The 22,094-nt window shown below is 42.6% G+C and overlaps 1 protein-coding gene across 15 annotated transcripts in view; it reads right to left on the bottom strand.

The window, feature by feature from the left end:
• The window catches only part of MTSS1 (MTSS I-BAR domain containing 1), a 163,339-nt gene that overhangs the window by 120,082 nt on the left and 21,163 nt on the right, over positions 1-22,094 (bottom strand). For all 15 annotated transcript variants that reach the window (XM_072733947.1, XM_025993431.2, XM_025993424.2 and 12 more), the window contains exons 2-3: positions 20,564-20,625; positions 16,650-16,723 (exon numbers count right to left, since the gene is read on the bottom strand). In XM_072733947.1, coding sequence (XP_072590048.1) covers positions 16,650-16,723; positions 20,564-20,625 — 136 coding nt within the window. The remainder of the gene's footprint in view (positions 1-16,649; positions 16,724-20,563; positions 20,626-22,094) is intronic.

The following is a 22,094-nucleotide window of genomic DNA, read 5'->3' as shown; positions in this document are numbered from 1 at the left end:
TAGGCAGGCGGGATCCCAGGTTCTGGGCCTGGAGCAAAGCGGGGCAGCCTCTAACCCACTTAAGGACCAAGAAGAGGCTTTCCAGAGGAGAAACTACTTGAGAGCAACCTTAGAGGATCAGCCAGGGTCTGTGTGAGGGAAGGAAAGGAACATTCCAAGGGAATGCCAAGGTGGGGAAGGTAACAGATACCACAGACCCAGGGCATGTGAGAGGAGACTGAACATCTCACAATTCATTTTTTTAAAAATGGTAACTATGAAAAAAAAAATGGTAACTATGTCAGGTGATGGGTTTATTAATTAACTTAATTGTGTTCATCACGTCACACATCGAAGTATATGAAGTCATCATATACACCTTAAAAAAATCACAACCTAAATACATAATTTGTCAATCATATTTCAATAAAGCTTGAAAAAATAAAAAATAAAACACTATTACAATTTAAAAAGGGCAGCACAGGTGGCTCAGCAGTTCAGCGCCACTTTCAGCCCAGAGCCTAATCCTGGAATCCCAGGATCGAGTGCCACATCGGGCTCCCTGCATGGAGCCTGCTTCTCCCTCTGTCTGTGTCTCTGCTTCTCTGTCTTTCATGAATAAATAAATAGAATCTTTTAAAAAAATTAATAAAATAAAATAAAATAAAATAAAATAAAATAAAATAAAATAATAAAATAAAATAAAATAAAATAAATAAAATAAAATAAAATAAAATAAAATAAAATAAAATAAAATAAAATAAAATAAAATAAAATAAAATAAAATAAAATAAAAATAGGGATGCCTGCATGGCTCAGTGGTTGAGTCTCTGCCTTTGGTTCAGGTTGTGATCCCAGGGTCCTGGGATTGAGCCCCACTTTGGGCTCCCTGCTCAGTGGGGAGTCTGCTTCTCCCTCTGCCCCTCCCTTCTACTCCTGTACTCTCTCTTTCCCTCTCTCAAATAAAATAAATCTTTAAAAAATCTTTGCAAAAGGGGCACCTGCGTGGCTCAGTGGTTGAGCATCTGTCTTTGGCTCAGGTCATGATCCCAAGGTCTGGGGATCGAGTCCTGCATCAGGCTCCCTGCTGGGACCCTGTTTATCCCTCTGCCTATGTCTCTGCCTCTCTGTGTCTCTCATGAATAAATAAATAAAATCTTAAAAAAATAAATAAAAAATAAAAATTCATTTAAGTTACTATTACAATATCCCAAATCTAATAGCACTATAAAATAATTGTTATGGTTACATGTAATTTTTGTAATATGTAAATACTCATTTATAAAAATAATAAACTGTATAGTAATAAAATAATAACAAAGCCCAGAGAATTAAACAGGAATTTTAAAATGTCAGAAGTCTTTTGGAAGAAAAACAGCGATGTAAACAGATCTAGAGGTGTGGGCAGAGGTAGAAGACAGGGCAAGCAACAGTGGAATCAGACATGAGTGTTGGTGTCTAAGAAGAAGCCAAGGAGCCATGGGTCTGACGTGGGCAGGACTCCCAGAAATTCTGTGACACAGGAGCACATGACCTTGTGTCACAGCTGTTTGGGGCTTTCAGAGCCATGGTGTCAAGCGAGCTCTATGATCACCCTGACAGGCAGGTGTGGCCAACCCAACTATTCTCAAACAGACAACAAAGCTGAGGTGTGTCCAATCGGGCTGACCCACCGAGGCCACACGGCTGTGCCCAGGCAAAGGGACCTCGAGGCAGCCTCCCGACCCAGGCTCTGCCTTGGTCAAGCCACCTCTCCATGAAGGAAGCCAGCTCAGCAGGAATGAAAACCCTCTGTTCATCTCCATCACTGTTCTTATTCAACTTAATCTTTTAAAATACTATGCCTATTTTCATGCTGGGAAATGACCCTCTGCTAAAAAGGAGCAATCTCTTTTGGTAAGATGTGGACTCTTCACAAAGTTTTATCCACGACTTAGCACAGTGGTCGTTTCTCAGATGAAACAATGGCATGAACAGTCAAATTTCTAAAATCAAAACATGGTTATAAATCACGTAAAACCTTGCTTCAATGAACCAAGTTCTCCACAACTGCATCAAGAAAAGGCACAGCCCTGATTCCATCAAACTGCCATAGGAAAATACCTGAAGGGTCCAGTTGAGCAGTCTTCAACCTAGGGCAGTTTGACCCCTTGGAGGACACTGGGCAATGTCTAGAGACCTTTTTCAGTTTTCACAACTGGGGGATGGAGATCATTTTCAGTTTTCACAACTGCTGTTGAACACCCCACAATGCACAGGACAGTCCTCAGAACAAAGAATTATCCAGCCCAAAATGTCAGCCAACAGAGCCAAGATTAAGAAATGCTGGTCTAAATCCTGAGATGGTTCTACATATACAACTGATCTCTCGGGAAAGAATGTGGGGCTGAGGGTCACGCAGAGCAGATACACACTCCAGGCTCTGCTGCTGCAAAGTTGTGTGACATTTTAACCAAGTCACTGCAAGTCACTAAGCTGGTTTCCCTTATCTCGTCAAGATAGAGCAGCTGAAGGGGTAGCTGGGTGCTTCAACAGGTAGAGAGCCCTCAGCAAATCCCCAAGGCCCCGGCTAGACTGAGATCCCCACCACCTGTGATAGGCAGAGGCTCTAGGGTATCCCACCGTTTCTGAGGAACATACACTCCCAGCATTTGCTTTGTACAAACACATTTGGAAAAACAAATGTCAGAGCACGAGGCATCCACTTAAACAAGGTGAGGGCCAATCTTACTCTCCCTCAATCTTATGCAACAGGAGTCTGTGGGAACCTGGGGATGGGAATCTGCCACCTGCTGCATAGATGTGCCGCAGGCCCACCTGTGGCCAGTGATCGACAGGCCACCAAACACCCCTGGGAGGTCAGGGGGTGCGTTCACACGGCTCATGAGTTCTTCGAGTTCTCGTACAAGCGACACTTCTCGTGCTTGGCTTTAAACCATATTATCCAAGTGAAGTCTCAGTCTCATCAACAGCATCCGCCGTTCAACAAGCGCAGGTGGCAACCACGTGCTCAGGCAGCAGATCAAGGGCTCATATTTGGGGTGAGCTCTCCAGGCTCTCTGATCCAGTTCTCTGGGCAGGTTCCGAGAGAGTGGGGTCAGGAAATGCGGAGGTAGGTAGGGGAACATGTGGAAAGCTGAAGGTCTTTTGTCTGCTCCCAAGCCCTTCAGACAAATCAAATGGACTCAGCCAGAGTCAATAGGATAAAAGCCCGTGTCAGCCTGGCCAGCCCATCATTCCCAAAGAGAAGCCTCCAGATCCCCAGCTCAGAAAGAAGGTTCCGCTTTCACAATCTCCTCCAAAATTCTTCTGTATTTTGTCAGATACCTCTGGCCACCATTGGGGAAAACCGTGCTATCCTACTACTGACAATCACATGAAAAGGGTGCATATTAAAGTCTCGTTCTGCCTTAGCAGAAACAGCATTTTTTTTTTAATGTGTAAGCCACTCAGCTTCCCCCCTTCCCACCCCTGCTTCTTATTTTAAAGGGAGAAGCAGCAGCATTGTATCGAACTGTGAAATGCGCTCAAATGCAGCTCCAAAGGAAAGTACCACACAGCGGCTGGATATTAGTTTCCATGACAACCAGGGTCCCTGAGCCCTGGCACACACAGCAGGAAATGCTGCAGACTTCCACAGCAGTATCTTCTACTAGAAATAAGAGTCCCGTAGCAATTTTAGACATTTGGGAATCAAAAAACATATTGTGTGTGTGCACGTATGCGTGCGCATGTGTACGAGCACTCATGCATAGATGGACATATATTTGCAAAACTAAGACAACGCCGACAAAAGAAATCTTGTTATTCTTACAGATAAATATGCCCATGTCAAATATAATAATATATTTTTGCTCCAAATATACGTAAAACAGTCCCCCCAACACACACAGCGCTAGAAGAAACAAAAGCAACTTCCATAGAAAAATGAAAGACTAAACATAGAAGTGGGAATTGGCCTTCAAAAAACCAGTTAACCAGGATCCCTGGGTGGCGCAGCGGTTTAGCACCTGCCTTTGGCCCAGGGCGGGATCCTGGAGACCCGGGATCGAATCCCACATTGGGATCCCGGTGCATGCAGCCTGCTTCTACCTCTGCCTATGTCTCTGCCTCTCTCTCTCTCTGTGTGTGTGTGACAATCATAAATAAAAATAAAAATAAAATTAAAATTAAAAATAAATTAAAAAAGAATTCTGTTAAAAAAAAAAACCAGTTAACTAAGGATCTTGTGGAAACAAATAAGCAAACAAAAATCCTTACAAATAATGTACTAAAAGCACAGAAGAATTTTTTTTTCACAGCTCATATTATTTCCTACTTGAATATCCTCCACATTTAACCAAGGGTCAAAGGGAATAAGTGGTTCACCATGCAGCTTTCAGAGGAAACCAGGAGACAGCACTGTGCTAGCAGGACAATCCCCTGTGAGCCCCTTCGGAGCTGAGTGGCCTTGGGTAAGTGATTTTGCCCCATAAAAATGAAAAGGTTGAACCAGACATTAGGTGGTCTATAAGAAAAACCCTGTACCATCTTAAAAATCTGAAAGATCAGATTGTTAGGTTAAAAAACAAAACAAGGGCAGCCCCGGTGGCTCAGTGGTTTAGCGCCGCCTTCAGCCCAGGGCGTGATCCTGGAGACCCGGGATTGAGTCCCACGTTGGGCTCTCTGCATGGAGCCTGCTTCACCCTCTGCCTGTGTCTCTGCCTCTCTCTCTCTCTCTGTGCCTCTTATGAATAAATAAATAAAATCTTTAAAAACAAAACAAAACAAAACAAAACAAAAACACTCCAAGTGATTCTCACTTTAGGCCACAGATAGGTTGCTAAAAGTAGTGCATTGGGACACCTGGGTGGCTCAGCGGTTTGGCACCTGCCTTCAGGCCAGGGCGTGATCCTGGGGTCCTGGGATCGAGTCCCGCGTCGGGTTCCCTGCATGGAGCCTGCTTCTCCCTCTGCCTGTGTCTCTGCCTCTCTCTCTCTCTCTCTCTCTCTGTGTGTCTCTCATGAATAAATAAAAATCTTTAAAAAAAGAAAATGTTAGTTTTCATATCTCGTGCCAAGTTTTAGGCTGGGGCTTTATCAGAGGGAACGGATAAGAGGCAGCTTACAATCAGGAAGAATGAACTCATGGTAGAAAAATACTAGTTTTGACAACTTCAAGTGTCTTCAAGTTTTCACATTCCAAATGGTTATTTTTATCTGAGGTGGGCAGACCAGACCAAGTTCACAAGTCAATGGCAAATGATCTTTCATAAGAAAGCACTGTTAAAAAAAAAAAAACCTTGCCTCATCTGTATGAACTAAAATAACTGCATCGTCCCATGAATGCTAATCCATATTTTGCTAAAGTAACAACACATCTGTGTACAGCAGAGGATGGGCGGGAGGGGCGTTGGGGGGGGGGGTATTATTACGCCAAAACAAACACAAAGGCAAAGAATTAGGATGGAGAAGAGGGAGGGAGAAGGAGGAGAATCCTCCGGGCTCGTGCACAAAATGCAGACAGCCCAGCAAGCTGGAAGGATGGAAATGCTGAAAATGCTGAACAAACCACTTCATTATGTAAACTGCCTAACGACACAAATAACGACGCTGCACACATCAACCCAGTCACCCATAAAAACACACATCCTCTCCATGCCTGGACCTTCCTCCCCACTGCCACCACCACTGCCACTGTGTCATTCACCGGCATTTATTAAGGCTGCTGAGTTTAAAGAGAAAACAGCACACATCACATTCAAGAATCATCTGGGAAAATATACTGGGGCAAAACAAGGTGATGCCACTGAAACTAAGCAAGAACAGATGCTTCTCTTGGGTTAGAGGGAGGACAAGCCTTAGCAGGACCCATGGGCTTCGGTGTAGGATTCAGACATCCCCAGCTCTCCCTGTTACAGGATTTGGGGATCCTGATGACTCCCTGCTCTGGACACCCAGGATATGCTTACACTCAAGTGGGATTTACGGTAGTGCCTTTCAGGCCAACGTGCAACAACCGCTGTTTCAAGAGTCACTTCAGGAAGAGGGTGAAAAGCCAAACATGGCACAGGCAGGACACTGGTTAACCATGATGAAGAAGCATCCCGTCTCTGGCAACTGTTGCTATCCAACCAAAGATCAAGAAGAAAAGGCCACTTGTAGAACAGGCATCTGTCCTGTCAAGACTCAGTCTTCTTCTTTTTTTTTAATCTTATTTATTCATGAGAGACACAGAGGGAGGCAGAGACATAGGCAGAAGGCGAAGCAGGCTCCATGCCAGGAGCCCAATGTAGGACTTGATCCCAGGACCCCGGGATCATGCTCTGAGCCGAAGGCAGACACTGAGCCACCCAGGTGCCCCAGGCATCAGTCTTATAATATCAAGAAAAGATCAGTGGGATCAGAAAGGAGCAGTTTCACTGTATCACCAATAATGCTCGGTTCACGGTCCCAAATCTCAGAGTATACAAATTTGCCCATCAAAATACCTTCATGTATTGGCACCTACCTCCAAACTCCTCCAACCAAAAAAATGGGGGAAAAAAGACTTATTTTTTAAGATTTATACAATAAAGATACTTAATAAACATATGAATTCCTTTATTTCTGTCCCTTACCTACAGTGTGATTTGAAAAAAAATTATTAAAATACATATGCTTTCCTACTATGCTGGATTCAATACCAAATCTGAATTTCATATAAAGCAAACCAAAAAATAATCACTTTTAAAAAATGGAAACTGGTAAGACAAACTTCACATTCATAGGGCCATTTTTATTTTACTTTTTTAAAGGTTTATTTGAGAGAGAGAAAGAGAGAGAGAGAGATCACATGCACGTGAGCAGGGTGGGGGACAGAGGGAGAGAATCAAGCAGACTCCCCTCAGGGACCCTGAGATTATGCCCTAAACTCAAACCAAGAGTCAGAAGCTAAAGCGACTGAGCCACCCAGATGTGCCCTGAGGGCCTTTACTTTTTTTTATTTTTTATTTTTAGATTTATTTATTTATTTATTTGAGAGAGAGAGAACAAGAGCAGGAAGAGGAGCAAAGGGAGAGCGAAAGAGAAGCTTTAAGCAGACTTCACAATGAGCACAGCTCGACATGGGGCTCAATCCCAGGACCCTGAGACCATGCTCTGAGCCAAAATGCAAGAGTCAGACACTTAAAGGACTGAGCCACCCAGGCACCCCCTCATAGGGTCATTGTTAACAAGTTGTTCTAATTCCAAGCAGAATGTATATGATTAAATGTATAGTGGTAATGAGTTAAAATGATTCAAGGCCTGTCAGAGTGAAAAAGCATCAAGATAGTGAAATCGACAAGCAGGATATGCATTTCTGAACACACTTAGAAAGGCACTGTATTTTTTTATGTCATCCCTTTGTAGGTCAAAGACAACTCCAAAATCTCCATAGGAGGTGGAGAATTTATATCCTGAAGCTGTTTGCATAACAGGCACACACTTTTGAGCTAGGTTAAATATCACCATAAATAGCAACAACTTACAAATTTTTTATTTGGACTTCATGTGAGATTGAGACTATGATGATAGACATTTTTTTTCTTTTTTTTCTTTTTTTAAAAGACTGCATGATTTGTGTTTTTCCATTTAGTGCACACATAATTTGCATGTTCTATTTTCTTTTGACCCATGTGTCATAAACATTATTACATGTACTGGGTAGAGCCATTCTCCCTCTAATGGTTTCTAGTTTGTCTCAATACTCCTCACTTAAGATTCCACCCCCCCTTTTTTTTTTATTTATGATAGTCACACACAGAGAAAGAGAGAGGCAGAGACACAGGCAGAGGGAGAAGCAGGCTCCATGCACCGGGAGCCCGACGTTGGATTCGATCCCGGGTCTCCAGGATCGCGCCCTGAGCCAAAGGCAGGCGCTAAACCGCTGCGCCACCCAGGGATCCCTGATGACAGATATTAAATACAAAAATAGATGTATATGTACTCCTACACAGATACCCATTTAAGTATGGAGTGGCTTGAAAAGTTGATGGAAGTTCCCGAAGCTACCATCACAGATCCTGGTACCACCACCACAGTCCTCAGCAATGCAGTTAGTTATATATATAATTTAAATTAATTCAAATTTTTAAAAATCAGAAATTCAGTGCCTCAGTTATGCTAGCCACATTTCAAGTGCTCAATAACCCCATGTGGCAAGTAACTACCATACTGGGCAGTGAAAACACAGAACATTTCCAGCATCTCACAGAACAGCCTGGCCCAAAAGCTCCACACAGGGCCAGGACCCCATGGCATACACAGCACCTGTCCAGTCCTGGCACTGGGCCTGCAACTAAAGACAAAACAAACAAAAGAAATGGGAGAGAAAAGGTGACTTTGTCTTTGCCCAGCCAATTTCCCACTTCAACCAAATACAAATGTTCTTACTCCCCACATCCACCAACATCAGACCAGTGAAGACTTAACCATGAGTGGGGCAAAATTTGCTTAGGGCTTCCTCGGTATAATTCATATGAATCAAAATCAAGAAGTTCAAAACTCTGGAAACAAAAAGCAATGGCAAGTTTCTATGTCATCTTCCATCCAGCATACCTAGGCTCATGTTTAAAAATATGAGAGAATACAGCTGATGGTCCATCCACCCTCTCTGCAAGCTATGAAGCGTTTGACTCTACAAAAATTTTTAATACATCAGCAACTGTTTCCTGGGCACTGAAGATGTGCCAGGCTCTGGAAAATTAGAGCTAAGGTGCCCCTCTTCTGGCTCTATACAGGCTCTCAGCAAAATTAAACCTCTCCAGGCTCCAGAAGATGCTTTATGCTAGACTCCTTTTTCTCCTGTTATCTGTAAACCCTCAGAATAAGATCATCAGAAAAATTAATATGCAATCCTTGAACTTTTCAAAACAAGCTAAGCTCTTAAAGAAAAATCACAACTGAGCTTGTTTCCCAAATACTTTTTAAGTTCTCTCTTTTCCTAGAGGCAATAAAATCTCAAAGACAGTAACCAAAAATAACAGTTCATGATCTACCACCTTATCTAGGGATCAGCAGATTACAATTTTAGACCTTTTTATTTCAAATCAGTGAATGGATCTGTCGATATTCCTTTAAGGTCGTATTCAAAGAATATTCAGCTTCCAGGCCTGTGAGAAGGGTTTTATGATTTTTTTTTAAATAATTAATCCCCCCATCCCCTCCACCCCCAACCCCACCCCCACCCTCCACCTCAAGTGTGGCTAAGTAGCTTCCTAGGTAGAAATCATAAGGCTCTCATATGGAAAGAGTCTCATTTAAATACCAAAGTCAATCCAGAAGTTAAGGGCCAGTGAAATCTCAAATCGCCTAGTTAAAATAAAACTCAGAGGCAAACAAAACCAGTTTGGCTGCCTCTTGGAAACAGCAGCCCAGCACCTCCTCCCTGAGGAGGTTCCCTCTCTTCCCTGGGCCCAGCCCACCACCTGCCCCTTCCTGTGGCTGCATCATGGGATTGCCAGGCCCTCTTCAGCTACATCATAGAGGAGTCACATATTCCACAGCAGGCTGGACCTCAGGGAGGGGGCAGCTAAAATCTGAATTCTGAACCCTCAAATGTTATCCGACCAAGATTCCATCCAACAGCTTCGTGCCCCCAATAAGGACAGCCTTCCTCACTCAGGTTCACCGAGGGCCATGCAAGAATGCTAACAGTTGTCCACGTTCAGTCATTTGTTCATCAAACATTGTCTGCACCCTGCCAAATGTCAGACACTGAGCATCTAGGTGCCTGGGATCCTCCAAGAGGAGCAGGCTGCAGGCCTGTCCTAGAGGGGCGTGCATTCTAGTAGGAAGCCAGTGAGGACACAGTGAGCCACATACACACTGGCACAAGCATGCGCTGCAGAGCCCTGAGGCCTGAAGTCTCCCTCTACCTTGGGGCCAGAAGTGTCATGGGTGATGTGACTGTTAACCTGGCTCTGGGAAAACAAGCAGCAAATCCTTGAGCATCTAAAGGAGGCGGACAGGGGGTGGAGTGAGGAGGACATTCCAGATCTGGAATGCACATGTACAAGAAGACAGGGATCAAAGGCTTTATGGGTTTCAGGGAGCCATGAGCATTTCTTTGTGGGTGGAACTGCCAGCCACTGGCAGAGATGCCACTGGACAGGTGGCTCATGGCAAGAGGCACAAACCTCACCAGGGAGTAAAATCTCCTGAGGAACTTTAAAAAAAATCTGAGATTCCCAGGTCCCACCCACACCCATCTGATTCCACAGATATAAGGGAGGGCCCTGAAATCTTCAAAACCAACTTCTTGGGCACCTGGGTGGCTTAGTCGGTTAGGCATCTGACTCTTGGTTTTGGCTCAGGTCATGATCTCAGGGTTGTGGGATCAAGCCCCATGTTGGGCTCTAAGCTCAGCATGGAGTTTGCTTGAGATTCTCCCTTCTTCTCTCCCCATCTCTATGAAAAAAAAACAAGACAAAACAAAAAACAACCAACTTCCTGAGTGATTATGATCCATACAGCAAGATCTGAAGATCCTGGCATTTAACAAAATGTATATTAAAAATAGGTAACATATACTAAAAACACGTAACTATTTGCAAGAACCATGACTGCTTTATCCATTGTAAGCCACGAAGACTTTCTTCACCAATGCACAGAACCTCGGCAATCCAGGCTCGCTGAATGAAGCACACCTCTGGTCCTTTGAACCTTCATGGCAGTCCTAAAAGTTCTAGCTTCCAACTGCTCTTCTCAAGCACACACTGCAGGTCTGAGCAGGACCTTTATTTTTCTCTTCTAACCCTCTCTCTTTCATTATCCTATCCTTAACATTGCTTCCTCCACTTCATCTCCAGGGCAAAAATTGGAAACTCTAAAGATAACCTAGGGGAGAGAATTTGGATGTCCAACTTCATTCATATTTTATGGACTTAATAGGGCCAAATGAGATTTTTCAAATCATAGAATATTAGAGCCAAGAAAGGTTACTCGTGATCATCTAGGACTCTGTCCTGGGAAAACCCCTTTTAGAGTTGGGGAAATTAAAGCCCAGAAAAGTGAAATATATAGTAGTCCCCCCGCCCCCATCCGTGGTTTTCACTCTGTGCAGTGTCAGTTAGCCACAGCCAACTGTGGTCTGGAAGCAGCTGATCCTCCTTCTGACAAACTGTCAGGAGGTCCAACAGGAACCTAATGCTATGGCATAGTGCCTACATCATTCCCCTCACTTCATCTCATCACATAGGCATTTTATCATCTCACATCATCACAAGTAGGGGACATGAAAATATTTTGAGAGACAGAAAGACCACATTCACATAATTTTTATTACAGCATATTATGACTGTTCTAATAAAATTTATTAGTTTTTGTTGTTAATCTCCTACTGAGCCTAATTTATAAATTAAAATATCTCATAGGTACATACATATTGGAAAAAACAGTATATATAGGGTTCAGGACAATTCCTAGTTTCAGACATCCACTGAGGGTCTTGGAACATATCCCCTGTGGATAAGGGGTCGGGGGTGGGGGTTGGTAATTTACTCAGGCCTGCAGAGTTGGCAAAGCCAGAAGACAAACCCAGGCATCACAGCTCCCAATCTAAGTTACTCTAAGGTGCTACATAGATTCTTCTAATGGGGGGAACCTGTATTAAAAGGCTCAGTGGTTGAGCATTTGCCTTTAGCTCAGGTTGTGATCCCAGGGTCCTGGGATCAAGTCCTGCATTGGGCTCCCCTCAGGGAGCCTGATTCTCCCTCTGCCTAGTTTTCTGCCTCTCATGAATAAATAAATAAAATCTTTTTTTAATGCATTCAGGATTGAGTAACTTTAAAAACAAATATAAGCTTTTACTAAATCCGGGAGCTCCTTACATAAGGAATCATAATTTAATGGTTAAAATCTAGGCTCTGGGCCAGACTCCTTTTATCACTCACTAGCCATGTAACCGAGGTTTAGGTTAAGTTCTCTTCAACCCGATTTTATCACCTAAAATGGAGATCACAAGAACGTATCTCACATTGTGAGAATAGACACATCATACATGATGCTCTTAGAACAGAGCCCACCCTGTATTACTATTCAATAAAGGTTAGCTATTATGATTTCCAGTATTGAAACCAGGCCCATTTTTTCAAGTGATAATATAAAGACTTCTGGACATTAAAGATGATCTAGTCAGCTAGGGATCCATTTCCTTTCTTCATAAAATCTTAAAGTCCTCACTCTGGGTTTGGTGTATCATTATCTAAACAGCCCTGAGATGGTTTTTCAAAGCTATAAAGAAATTACACAGGCACATAGAGGCAGCCAGAAATGAAAGTCACACAGCATTATGCTCTTCAAAGGCCCTTGCTGACACAAGCAAACAATGCAGTGGTGTGAAAGGCCAGTGCTGACTAAGGCAGGGGGTTCTCCATCAGCTTAGTATTCCTAGTTTCCAGTGAAACAGGGAGCAGGGTCCAGTGTGCAAGGGCATGCTCACAGGTAGTGGAATGCTATTCCCCAAGATGGTGCCTCTGCTGTCCAGAGCTGAGAAAGCCCTCCACCCCAACCCCCCAACCCTTAGTCTTTTTCTTTTCTTTCTTTTTTTTTAAACGAATTTACTTTTTTTTTATTTTTTTAAATTTTATTTATTTATTCATAGAGACACAGGGAGAGAATGAGAGGCAGAGACACAGGCAGAGGGAGAAGCAGGCTCCATGCAGAGAGCCTGACGTGGTACTCGATCCAGGGTCTCCAGGATCATGCCCTGGGCTGCAGGCGGCGCTAAACCGCTGCGCCACCGGGGCTGCCCTCTCTCTTTTTTTTTTTTTTTTAAAGTAACTCAGACAATTGCATACCAGTCAGTCCAAACATTTCACAACTCCAATGACAGGCCATCTGCTGGTCCATTATGGACACGAAGAAGATGGGGACCTGCTCCACAAAGTCTGGCATTCCATGCCTAGCAAGTGCCTAGACACTAATTCTTTGTAGCCAGTAACATGGGAAAAGGTGTACTTTCATGCTAACTACAAATTGTATGTTCATTTCAGAGTACACAATCAACAAAATACGAAGCTGTACAATGGTGCTAATAAATTCTCAAACTCCATTATGGCTTAATTATTTATTAATCTAAATACAACAATACAATAATATAATGTGTGCATTATAATAGCAACTTATATGCACTTGTATAATTAACAAAATAGAGTTCTAACATACTTTCACATCCTATTTAACAAGTTATATAATGACTCCGTTAATTTTGCTCCTATAGTGAGTAGCTTTAAAAGTTTTTCCTAAATAAATTGTATTACTAGCTAGTGCAAAATATTAGCTAGAAAGGACCAAGGAATTTCAGAGCTTTGGGAGACAATATGGAATGCTAATATTTTGGAAACCAGAGACATACTAACTTGAGATTCTGGATGCATGCCCAAAAGAGATGTACTTAAATTCCCCTCTATCACTTCAAGCAAGAAGAACTCAAAAAATACATCCAAAAGCTCTAAGCAAAAAAATAATAAATTTTTTTTTTTACAAAGGACTTTTGTAGAGGGTAGATATCAAACTGCAAACCACAGAATCACAGCCTATAATGACCATAAGTCCAAATGTATTTGCCACTGACCAAAACAGTATGAAAACCATGAAGCATTTTCTACAGATTGTTTCCGTAGAGATGCACACACTATTAAAAACAGATTACACACAGATCTCCCAAAGGATGTATAACATGGGCATTAATTGCTGCATGGCTTATAACAGCAAATAAATAAGGAGATATCCTAAATTTCCATCAACAGCAGAGTGATATTAATTGTGCTGTGTCCAGATAATGAAATTCCATTTGGGCGCTGGAATGAGGCAGATCCACAGGTATGGATGTAGAAAGATAATTACAACATACCGTGGAGTAAAAGCATGGGAATGTGCTCCATACAGGCTACCTTCAGATCATCTAGATGTACTTTACTCCATGTATCATTCTACACATTGTTCTGCAACTACCTTTTTTCCTCCCAGACATGTTTATATAGGCAAATAAATAAAACAAAACAAACAAAAAACCCCCAGTCTATGAACGACACTCAACCTAATCTCTGCAAGGGGTACTGGGAGGGTAGATTTTACTTTATAGACTTTGTTAAAGGAATTTTTTATTTTTTTTATTTTTTAATATAAATCTTTATTTTATTTAAAGATTTTATTTATTTATCCATGATAGTCACACAGAGAGATAGAGGCAGAGACACAGGCAGAGGGAGAAGCAGGCTCCACGCAGGGAGCCCAACGTGGGATTCGATCCTGGGTCTCCAGGATCGCGCCCCGGGCCAAAGGCAGGTGCCAAACCGCTGCACCACCCAGGGATCCCTGTTAAAGGAATTTTTTAAACAAAAAGCACATGGTCTACGTTTTTCAATTTTTAAGTTAAAAATAACTTCATAAAAATCACTTCTGATGCTTGTTGACCATATGAGAAGTACCTTCATGTTTCCCCCTTATCTCCATAAAATATACCTTCTTTCTATCAGCCATACCCTTTTGAGGTCATTTGAGAGTTCTTACACTCAAGACAAAGTTCTTTTCCCCCAGTGCATATGGATTATAGAGACGGCAAGATGTAAAGTTATTCTGGCATCGCTAAAAATGACCTGAAATCAAGTGGTTTAAAAATACATCAAAGCAAGGGTCTGTTCACCGTGACATTATTTGTCTTTTGTCAAATACTTCACCTCCAAGCTGCGACTCTACCTCCATCACCACCACAGAGAAGCTATTCTGGTTTCTTTTCCCACAGACGATTGCTCTGTTTTTCCTCCCTGCAACCACAAGACCTGCAGGCTCTCTGGTTTCCCATAGAGAGCCACTCCGGAGAACAGCCTCTGCAGAAACCCCAGTTCCTGCTGTTGGCAATTATGGGAACTCGGGGGTATTGCTCTATTCCATCCTTTAGGATCCAATCAGTAATTAAATATGAAAATATAAAAACTTATTAAGAATCAAAGGGTCTCAAAAATGCAATGCCAACTATCTCAGTTCTTTCAGATAGTAGAGCAAATCTTTTCAGGAAGACACATTCTGATGGCTTCCTAGAAAGACATCAAAATGACGGACAAGTCCAGTTCCAGAGACTGAAGTAGAATATTCTAAAACAGACTCAAAAACACTAATAGTGACGATCGCTGGCTTAAACATTACAGAATATTGCTTCTCGACCTTTTGGCCAAGATCATGTGAAACATTACAGAATCTTTAGAATGTGCAAGCAGGAAGGGTATAATGGACACCTGTCAACTATGTAATGATTTTTTAAGTGAATAAGAAAATATATGAATTAAGACCCATATCAAGCTGACCAGCCAGATCAAATTCTTCCAACCAGTGCTCTGGTATCTCCATCACATTCTCTGAGGGAACATCGTGTGCCCACGTTGGAAATAAGGGGAAATATTACCTCCCCTGGGAGAACCTCAATTCCCTGAGCTGAGCTAATTGCTCACTTTTCTATATTCCCCCAGCACGCTGTTCTATGACTATTACCATACCAAACATATTACTTCTATCTCAAAATTCTCTATTCACATATTCCATTTTCCCCCGACTCAAATGCAAGTCCCTCCAGAACAAGGAGAATAAATAATATATTGTTTTTTTGTGGTCCCATAATAATATCTAAAATAATAGCAGTTCTCAAGTTTCTCGAATGAATAAGTGTCCTTACTGCAAATTCATTGGAATATTGAAGCACCAATGGTAAAGGGGTGCCAAATGAAACCCACAGGAGGGATCTATCATGTGTTTCAGAGAAGTTAAAAGATAAACCCTTGTGTGACTTAGAGCAAACTCCCAAAACTTACCCCTGACACACACGTTTTCCAATGTTACCAAGATAATGAACAGACAGTATACAAAGCAAACAGAAAAATAAGGCAAAAAAAAAAAAAAAAAAAAAAAAGAGAGAGGCAAGAGAGCTTCTCTGCCTGGTAATGAAAAGGAAAGCAACCCCCGTTGGACAAAGTCTCTATGATGGGGTAATGTCTTTCTGACAGTGGTGGCGGATAAAGGAGCTTCATTTTCTTCTTTATACCTCTCACATATTTTATTATAGTCATTGAAACTATTAAAAATTGCAAAGATTTCCCTTTGTTCATTGACTTAATACACATACTTTTAAAATACCTGCTATGTCCTAGGCACTATTTTGGGGGAGGAGTTCCAAGATGAATAAGTCATAGTCATAGCCTCAAGGGGTTTGCAGTCAAACGTGGGAGACACACAGATCCAACAAAACAGGACCTGAAGTACACAAGTGTTCTTTGCAGAAAAATAGTCTGTCCAATCATTCTCACTGCTTCCCTCACCATGAGGCAGTAAGTAAGGAAAGCCTTGGGAAAACCAGTGTGAGGAAGGAAAAAACAAACTGCAACCGAACACACAGTTCAAGGCTCTGCAACCTGCATGTCATTAAAAGCGATCTACATAACATATCAAGGCACCTCCTGCACAAACTGTGGTTCCTTTTCTCTATTTTTCATTCTTCTTCTCACATGCTTCGTTATCTGGAGAACTATCTGCAACTTCTAATATGTGGAATCCCACAGTTTTCTAGGAAGTTAAAACCATGAGTCAGCTCAGCTCTGACCCATCGTGAAGTCACCCAAGGGGTAAGAGCCCACAGGCTGGATCTGGTTGGCACTAGAAGCTGTCCCTCCATCTGCTTACCACGTGTGTTGGTCGCCATGTCGGCCACTTTCTGAAAGGCATCCAAGAAGGCAGCTGCTGCTACTACTGTGGTCCTAAAACGCAAACATAACAGAAGCATGAGGAATCTCTCACACAAATTCATTACAGCTAAAGGGTTAACACCTTTGCAGGGAACTGAATGTGACCTTCTAGGAGAAATGACTCAAATGAACATGGACGAGGACTGGCTTTGAATGAAGGCCCACTTGTTTTCTCAGGAAGCATTTCTCCTCCTATTAGCGCATTCTCCCAAAAATAACCAGCGCATTGGGTGCTGGGCGGTAAATGTTGGCAATTCTTCCCATCCCGTTCCACCTGAGAACGTAACATAATTACCGGGCCAAATTTCACAAAGGAGGAAAGACAGGTGTTTCTAACCTCAAAGAAAAACATCATTAAAAACTATAAATGGTACAGGTGAAATTAATTTTAGAGTAGGCATACGGCATCTATACGTGGACTGGGAGATGGGATCTTGGAGAGAGAGCCTCTGCTTCAAATAATTCATTTTAGGGATGAGAAAACTGAGACAAGTTCAGAGTGACTTTCAAGATCACCAGTTCGTCTCAGAACTGGAACAGGTAGCCCAGCAGGATGCATGGTCCTGTGCTCATCCTGCCTCAAGACAAGCTCTGAGCCGTGTGACTTTTCCCCCTAAATCGTACTTATAATGAAACAAAGACACTATTTTTTCAACCTTAGAAGGCTGTCTCAACTGCATCTTCTGAATTCCTCAAAGCTGAGATTGAGGAGAAGTCACTATACTCATCTTCTGTCCTAGAAATTATTTTGAGTTCTTCACGTCCTCTTGAGCACTCTGTGGTCTACCGGTTCCTAGTGCTGTGATCCCCAGATGTCATCCAATGAAGAGTAAGCTCCGCTCCATTCAAGGGCCATAGAGAGCTAGAACATACCAGCCAGCCCCAAGACTCACCACACGGACTTCACAATCCAACATGGAGCATAAAGCTCATCACCAAGTGTTTCATATATAAATCTAGTCTTTACTCTGCATTCTTAAGAATGTAAAGCTGTTGAAGGCAGAACATGAGAATAAGGACTAGAAAAAAAGGAGTTTAAGACGGAATTGAAGAAATGACCCTGTATCTTAGCAGCAATAGCTCTGACACAGAAGGTTCTGGAAGGAGCTGGAAGTGATTCCCCCTCGCCCCCCAAAAAACATCCAGCAACAGTCCCTTAGTGCCAAACTGCAGAATGAGGCCTGATATTTTCCAGTAGAGCAAGAAAATATTCTGCTCGAATTAAAAAAAAAAAAAATGACAAACTCACAGAACCAAAAGAAAAAAAAAAACCCTTTGAAGCATATTTTTCAAAGAGCTGACATCAAATGCAAACCCTGGAAAAAGTTAGCTTTATCAAACATCCTGGGATTTATAAATAGCTCATTCTGATTTACAATTAATATCTGACACAATGGCTTGATTTATTCTAGTTCAAGTCACTGCCAATCATCCCAATTTAATGAGCCAGCTGTAGAGGTGCCTTGTGTACTACATGGTCACCAGGGCTCCCCTGAAAATGAGGATAGTGGTCAAGTGTAAGGAATCAGGAACTTTTAAATACTACCTTCCCATGAGTACAATTTTCATTGTCTGCTGTTGTCATGAGACACTTAGTTCTCTGATGGGACAGAGCCAACATGCAAGTACCGGCAGCAGAGAGTGATTCATGTATATACTCCAAGCTTATTCATCTCTTCTACAGTCTTCTTATCCTTTCTTTACTACAGAAAACTAAACCATGAGCATGAGGCTCTCAGTTGGGTACTACTAGTTTGACAAAATAAATGGTCCCTGTCCTCAGGAGGCCTAAATGTTGTCAAAGAATATAAAATGTTCTTTGTACCAATGAGGATAAGATCGCTTTAAGTTTGGGGCTCCTAGATGGCTCAATCAGTTAAGTGGCCGACTCTTGATTTGGGCTCAGATCATGATGATCTGAGGGTCCTGGGATCTAGCCCCATGCAGACTCTGAGCTCAGCAGGGAATCTGCTTCAGGATTCTCTCCCCCTTTGCCCCTCTCCCACTCTCTAAAATAAATCTTTTGAAAAAAAAAAAAAAGATTGCTTTAAGTTTTATTGTAACTGATTAGGCTGCAATAAACATTTAATTACTTTAAGTTTTGGCTTCCTCTTTGGTAAAAGGGGAAGAGAGGATCTTCTCCTTGGTCAACCCTAAAAGGCTGCCAGACAATTAAATGAGGCCAGATAAGAAACAAGGCAGGGTGGTGGAGGAGGGATACTTAAATGTTTTTCTGGTTTATTCTAGGAGGGACCTCCTACAGGAGGGAGACTAACTGTTGGAAATTAATCAGAATAGTAGCAGAAACGGAAGGGTAGGTGTAGTTGGATAACGTGAGGCTAGTGAAGGCCTCCCCAGGGGTTTGCAGACAAAGGAGTTTGGAGCTGGCCCAGCAGAAATCCTTTACAAGATTTTGGGGTTTTCTTCTTTTGTCTGTACAAGTTCCTATGCACCAAAATGGTAAAGGATTTGACAAGCAGAGAAGGGATCGTATGCCCAAGTTGACTGTCCATCTGGAAGACCACTCATGGCTTGAGAAATCCTAGGTTCACAGGATAGAATTCCCAGGACCCACAAAGCCACCAGGATGGAAGGGGAAAGATCCTTACTTCTAGAGTTCTCTCCTGATCTACAGAGGTGCCATGGAATGTCCAGTCTTATGGCTAAAGTCCTGGGCAGTAACCCCTGACATCCATGGGCAAAGGATCAAGAGCATCATGTTGTCCATGTGGCTTTGTATCCTAGAAAACATCTACCTGCTTTGTCCTCTGGAAAACCACCACCATACATCCAAACCAACTGATGTCATCCCCCTTATGCCATGAACAGGAATCATGAAAATTAATTGCTTTTTAAAATGTCCCATCCCTCATGGAGCACCCACTAGGTGGGTAGCCCTTCTCCCCACTGACTGAAAGCACATAGCTGTCACAAGAAGATGCTAACAAATTTCCTACTTCATATCAAATGATACATGAACAAGCACAAGACAAGGCAACAATAATAGCCCCCATAGAGCAGCTCAGCCCTAGATCCTGTTCTTTTTTAAGCAGCTTTATTGAGGCATAATTTGCATACCATAAAATCCACCCTTTTTGGTTGTATGACTCAACAATTTTTTTAGTAAACTTAGAATTCTGCAACCACTACCACAAGCCAATTTTAGAACATTTCCATCCCCCCAAAAAGATTCTCCTGCCCATTTGTACTCAATCTCCTTTTCCTCCCCTAGTCCCAGACAACTACTAATCTACATCTGTCTCTACAGATCTGTGTTTTCTAGACATTTCACGCACATGGAATTATACAACAGTAAGCCGTAAACTCTTTATAAGGAATAGGCAGTGAGCAGAACAGACTATGCAGCCAGACTCAGATTAAAATCCCTGCTCTGCAATTTACTAGCTGTGTGAGTTTGGACGAGTTACTTAGCTTATCTGTGCCTCAGATTTTTTCATCAGTAAATTGAGGATAATAACTATACTTATCCCCTGGGGTTGTGAGCTTTAATTAACATATGCCTGGCACACACACACAAAAAAAATATGCCTGGCACATGGCGAGCATTACATAAATGCTGCCCATTATTACCTTACATACAATACCTCACTGGACTCTCAAAATTCCTGTGGAAGAAGGCAGAGCAGATAGGAGTTCACTTTTACACATGGGAATCGGGGGTCAAGACACAAGGCTAATAAGTGGCAATGCTCAAATTAGAACCCATTACATGCTCCTGTATCTGTAACGCTTCCAAAGTTAACCTCAATCAGCAGCCTCGGTCTATCCTCTTCAATCCATTGTCTAAGGGATGTTGTCATTTTTCTGGGGATGACATGCTTCTCTACTTACCGAAGCTGGGACTGTAGCTTTCCTGCTTTGTTTATGAAATCTTCCCACACTGGATAGCTCCCCTACAACAAAACAAAGTCATCAATCAGTAAGGCATGCTGTGATAGACATCTGATTAAGACAATAACAGAACACCCAAGTCCAATTACACAGGAAACAATCTGTGTGTGCTCTCTTCCTCTGCAGTCTAGGATATGCTGCCCAGGTTATATACAAATGTACTGGCTCAGAAATAGGTTTAGGATATGCTCAGGCCCTGTTATCTTGTTAATACTACAAACGCCAATTGGAACAGTTTTACCAGAATCTAACGCATACAGTGATAGATCACTAGGGACCTACCATCTATTACTCAGAAATTCAAGAAGATCCACAGAACGTTTAGGGCTCTGCCCTGAACCACCTGACTGCAGCCGTGGCTTTCCCCCCTCCCCTTATCCCCAAAGGGCGGGGAGGAGGGAACCAGAGTGATAGGAGCTCCTCCCCAGGATGGGTGGCTCGTGGGAAGCATTAGTAGATGATCAGAATCTCAAGATTGAGAAGTTACTTAAATGGAGCCACCCAGCTGATGGCTTGAACCCAGCATCTACCCACACCAGGAAAACATGTGGTTCGCCAGCACACATCAGCTCACAGGGAGCTCAACACTCTCTTCTGGCAGCCTCTACCTGCCACCGTGTCCTTCATGTCATGCGGCACTAGCTTGAACCTTCTGGGGACCCTCATGGTGATGACCAACCTTGCTGCCATGTGAAAATCTTTTCAAAGAATGGAGGATAACCAACACATTCATCCACAGCTTTCCCTTCTCTCCCCAAGTGCAGTTCATGTTCTATCCAAGACCCTGTTGCAGCACGTCCCTGCAGAGTCCTAGGGCCACCGCCCAGTAGCTCTCTACTCTTTAAAGCGTGGTACTCAGACACAAACTAAAAACTGCACGTGCAATTCCAAGTGGAGCAAACCTGAGTTGGGTTTGACACCTCCCCACACATACACATTCAATTTATATTAAGATCAGTAGCTAAGCAAGACGGATTGCAAAATAAACCCATAAAAGGAGAAGCCATGGCTACAAGAGTGGAGTTTGGCACAGAATCATTTAAATATGAAGCTAAGACTAAACATCTGGGGTGGGGGTGGGGGCAATAGTTGCAGGACAGAATGTAAAGTGCTATGAACCTTGACATGGTGGACATAACATAGCCACCTCCTGAGTTTGTGGTTTAAGGAGAGGAGAGCGAAATTCTAATGAAGTTAATCATTTCCTCTTTCATTAGAGAAGCCCAATCAAAACAGTCTAAAACTGAGCTAAAACACAATGATTTCGTCTTCCTACTGGTTTTAATAATCTCAGTTGCTTAACCCTAGGGTGCAGTTTCTCCAACCTTGCCACTACTGACATTTGGGGCCAGATGGTTCTTTTTTTGTGTGGGGGGGGACTGTGGGGTGCATTATAGGGTGTTTGGCACCATCTCTGACCGCAGTTCACAAAACGCCAGTAACATTTCAGAGAGGTCACTGGTTGGGACTA

Source organism: Vulpes vulpes, chromosome 13 (assembly GCF_048418805.1).
Source record: "Vulpes vulpes isolate BD-2025 chromosome 13, VulVul3, whole genome shotgun sequence".
Classification (NCBI taxonomy): domain Eukaryota; kingdom Metazoa; phylum Chordata; class Mammalia; order Carnivora; family Canidae; genus Vulpes; species Vulpes vulpes.
Note: the sequence above shows the minus strand (reverse complement) of the source record. Positions and strands in the feature narration are given on the sequence as shown.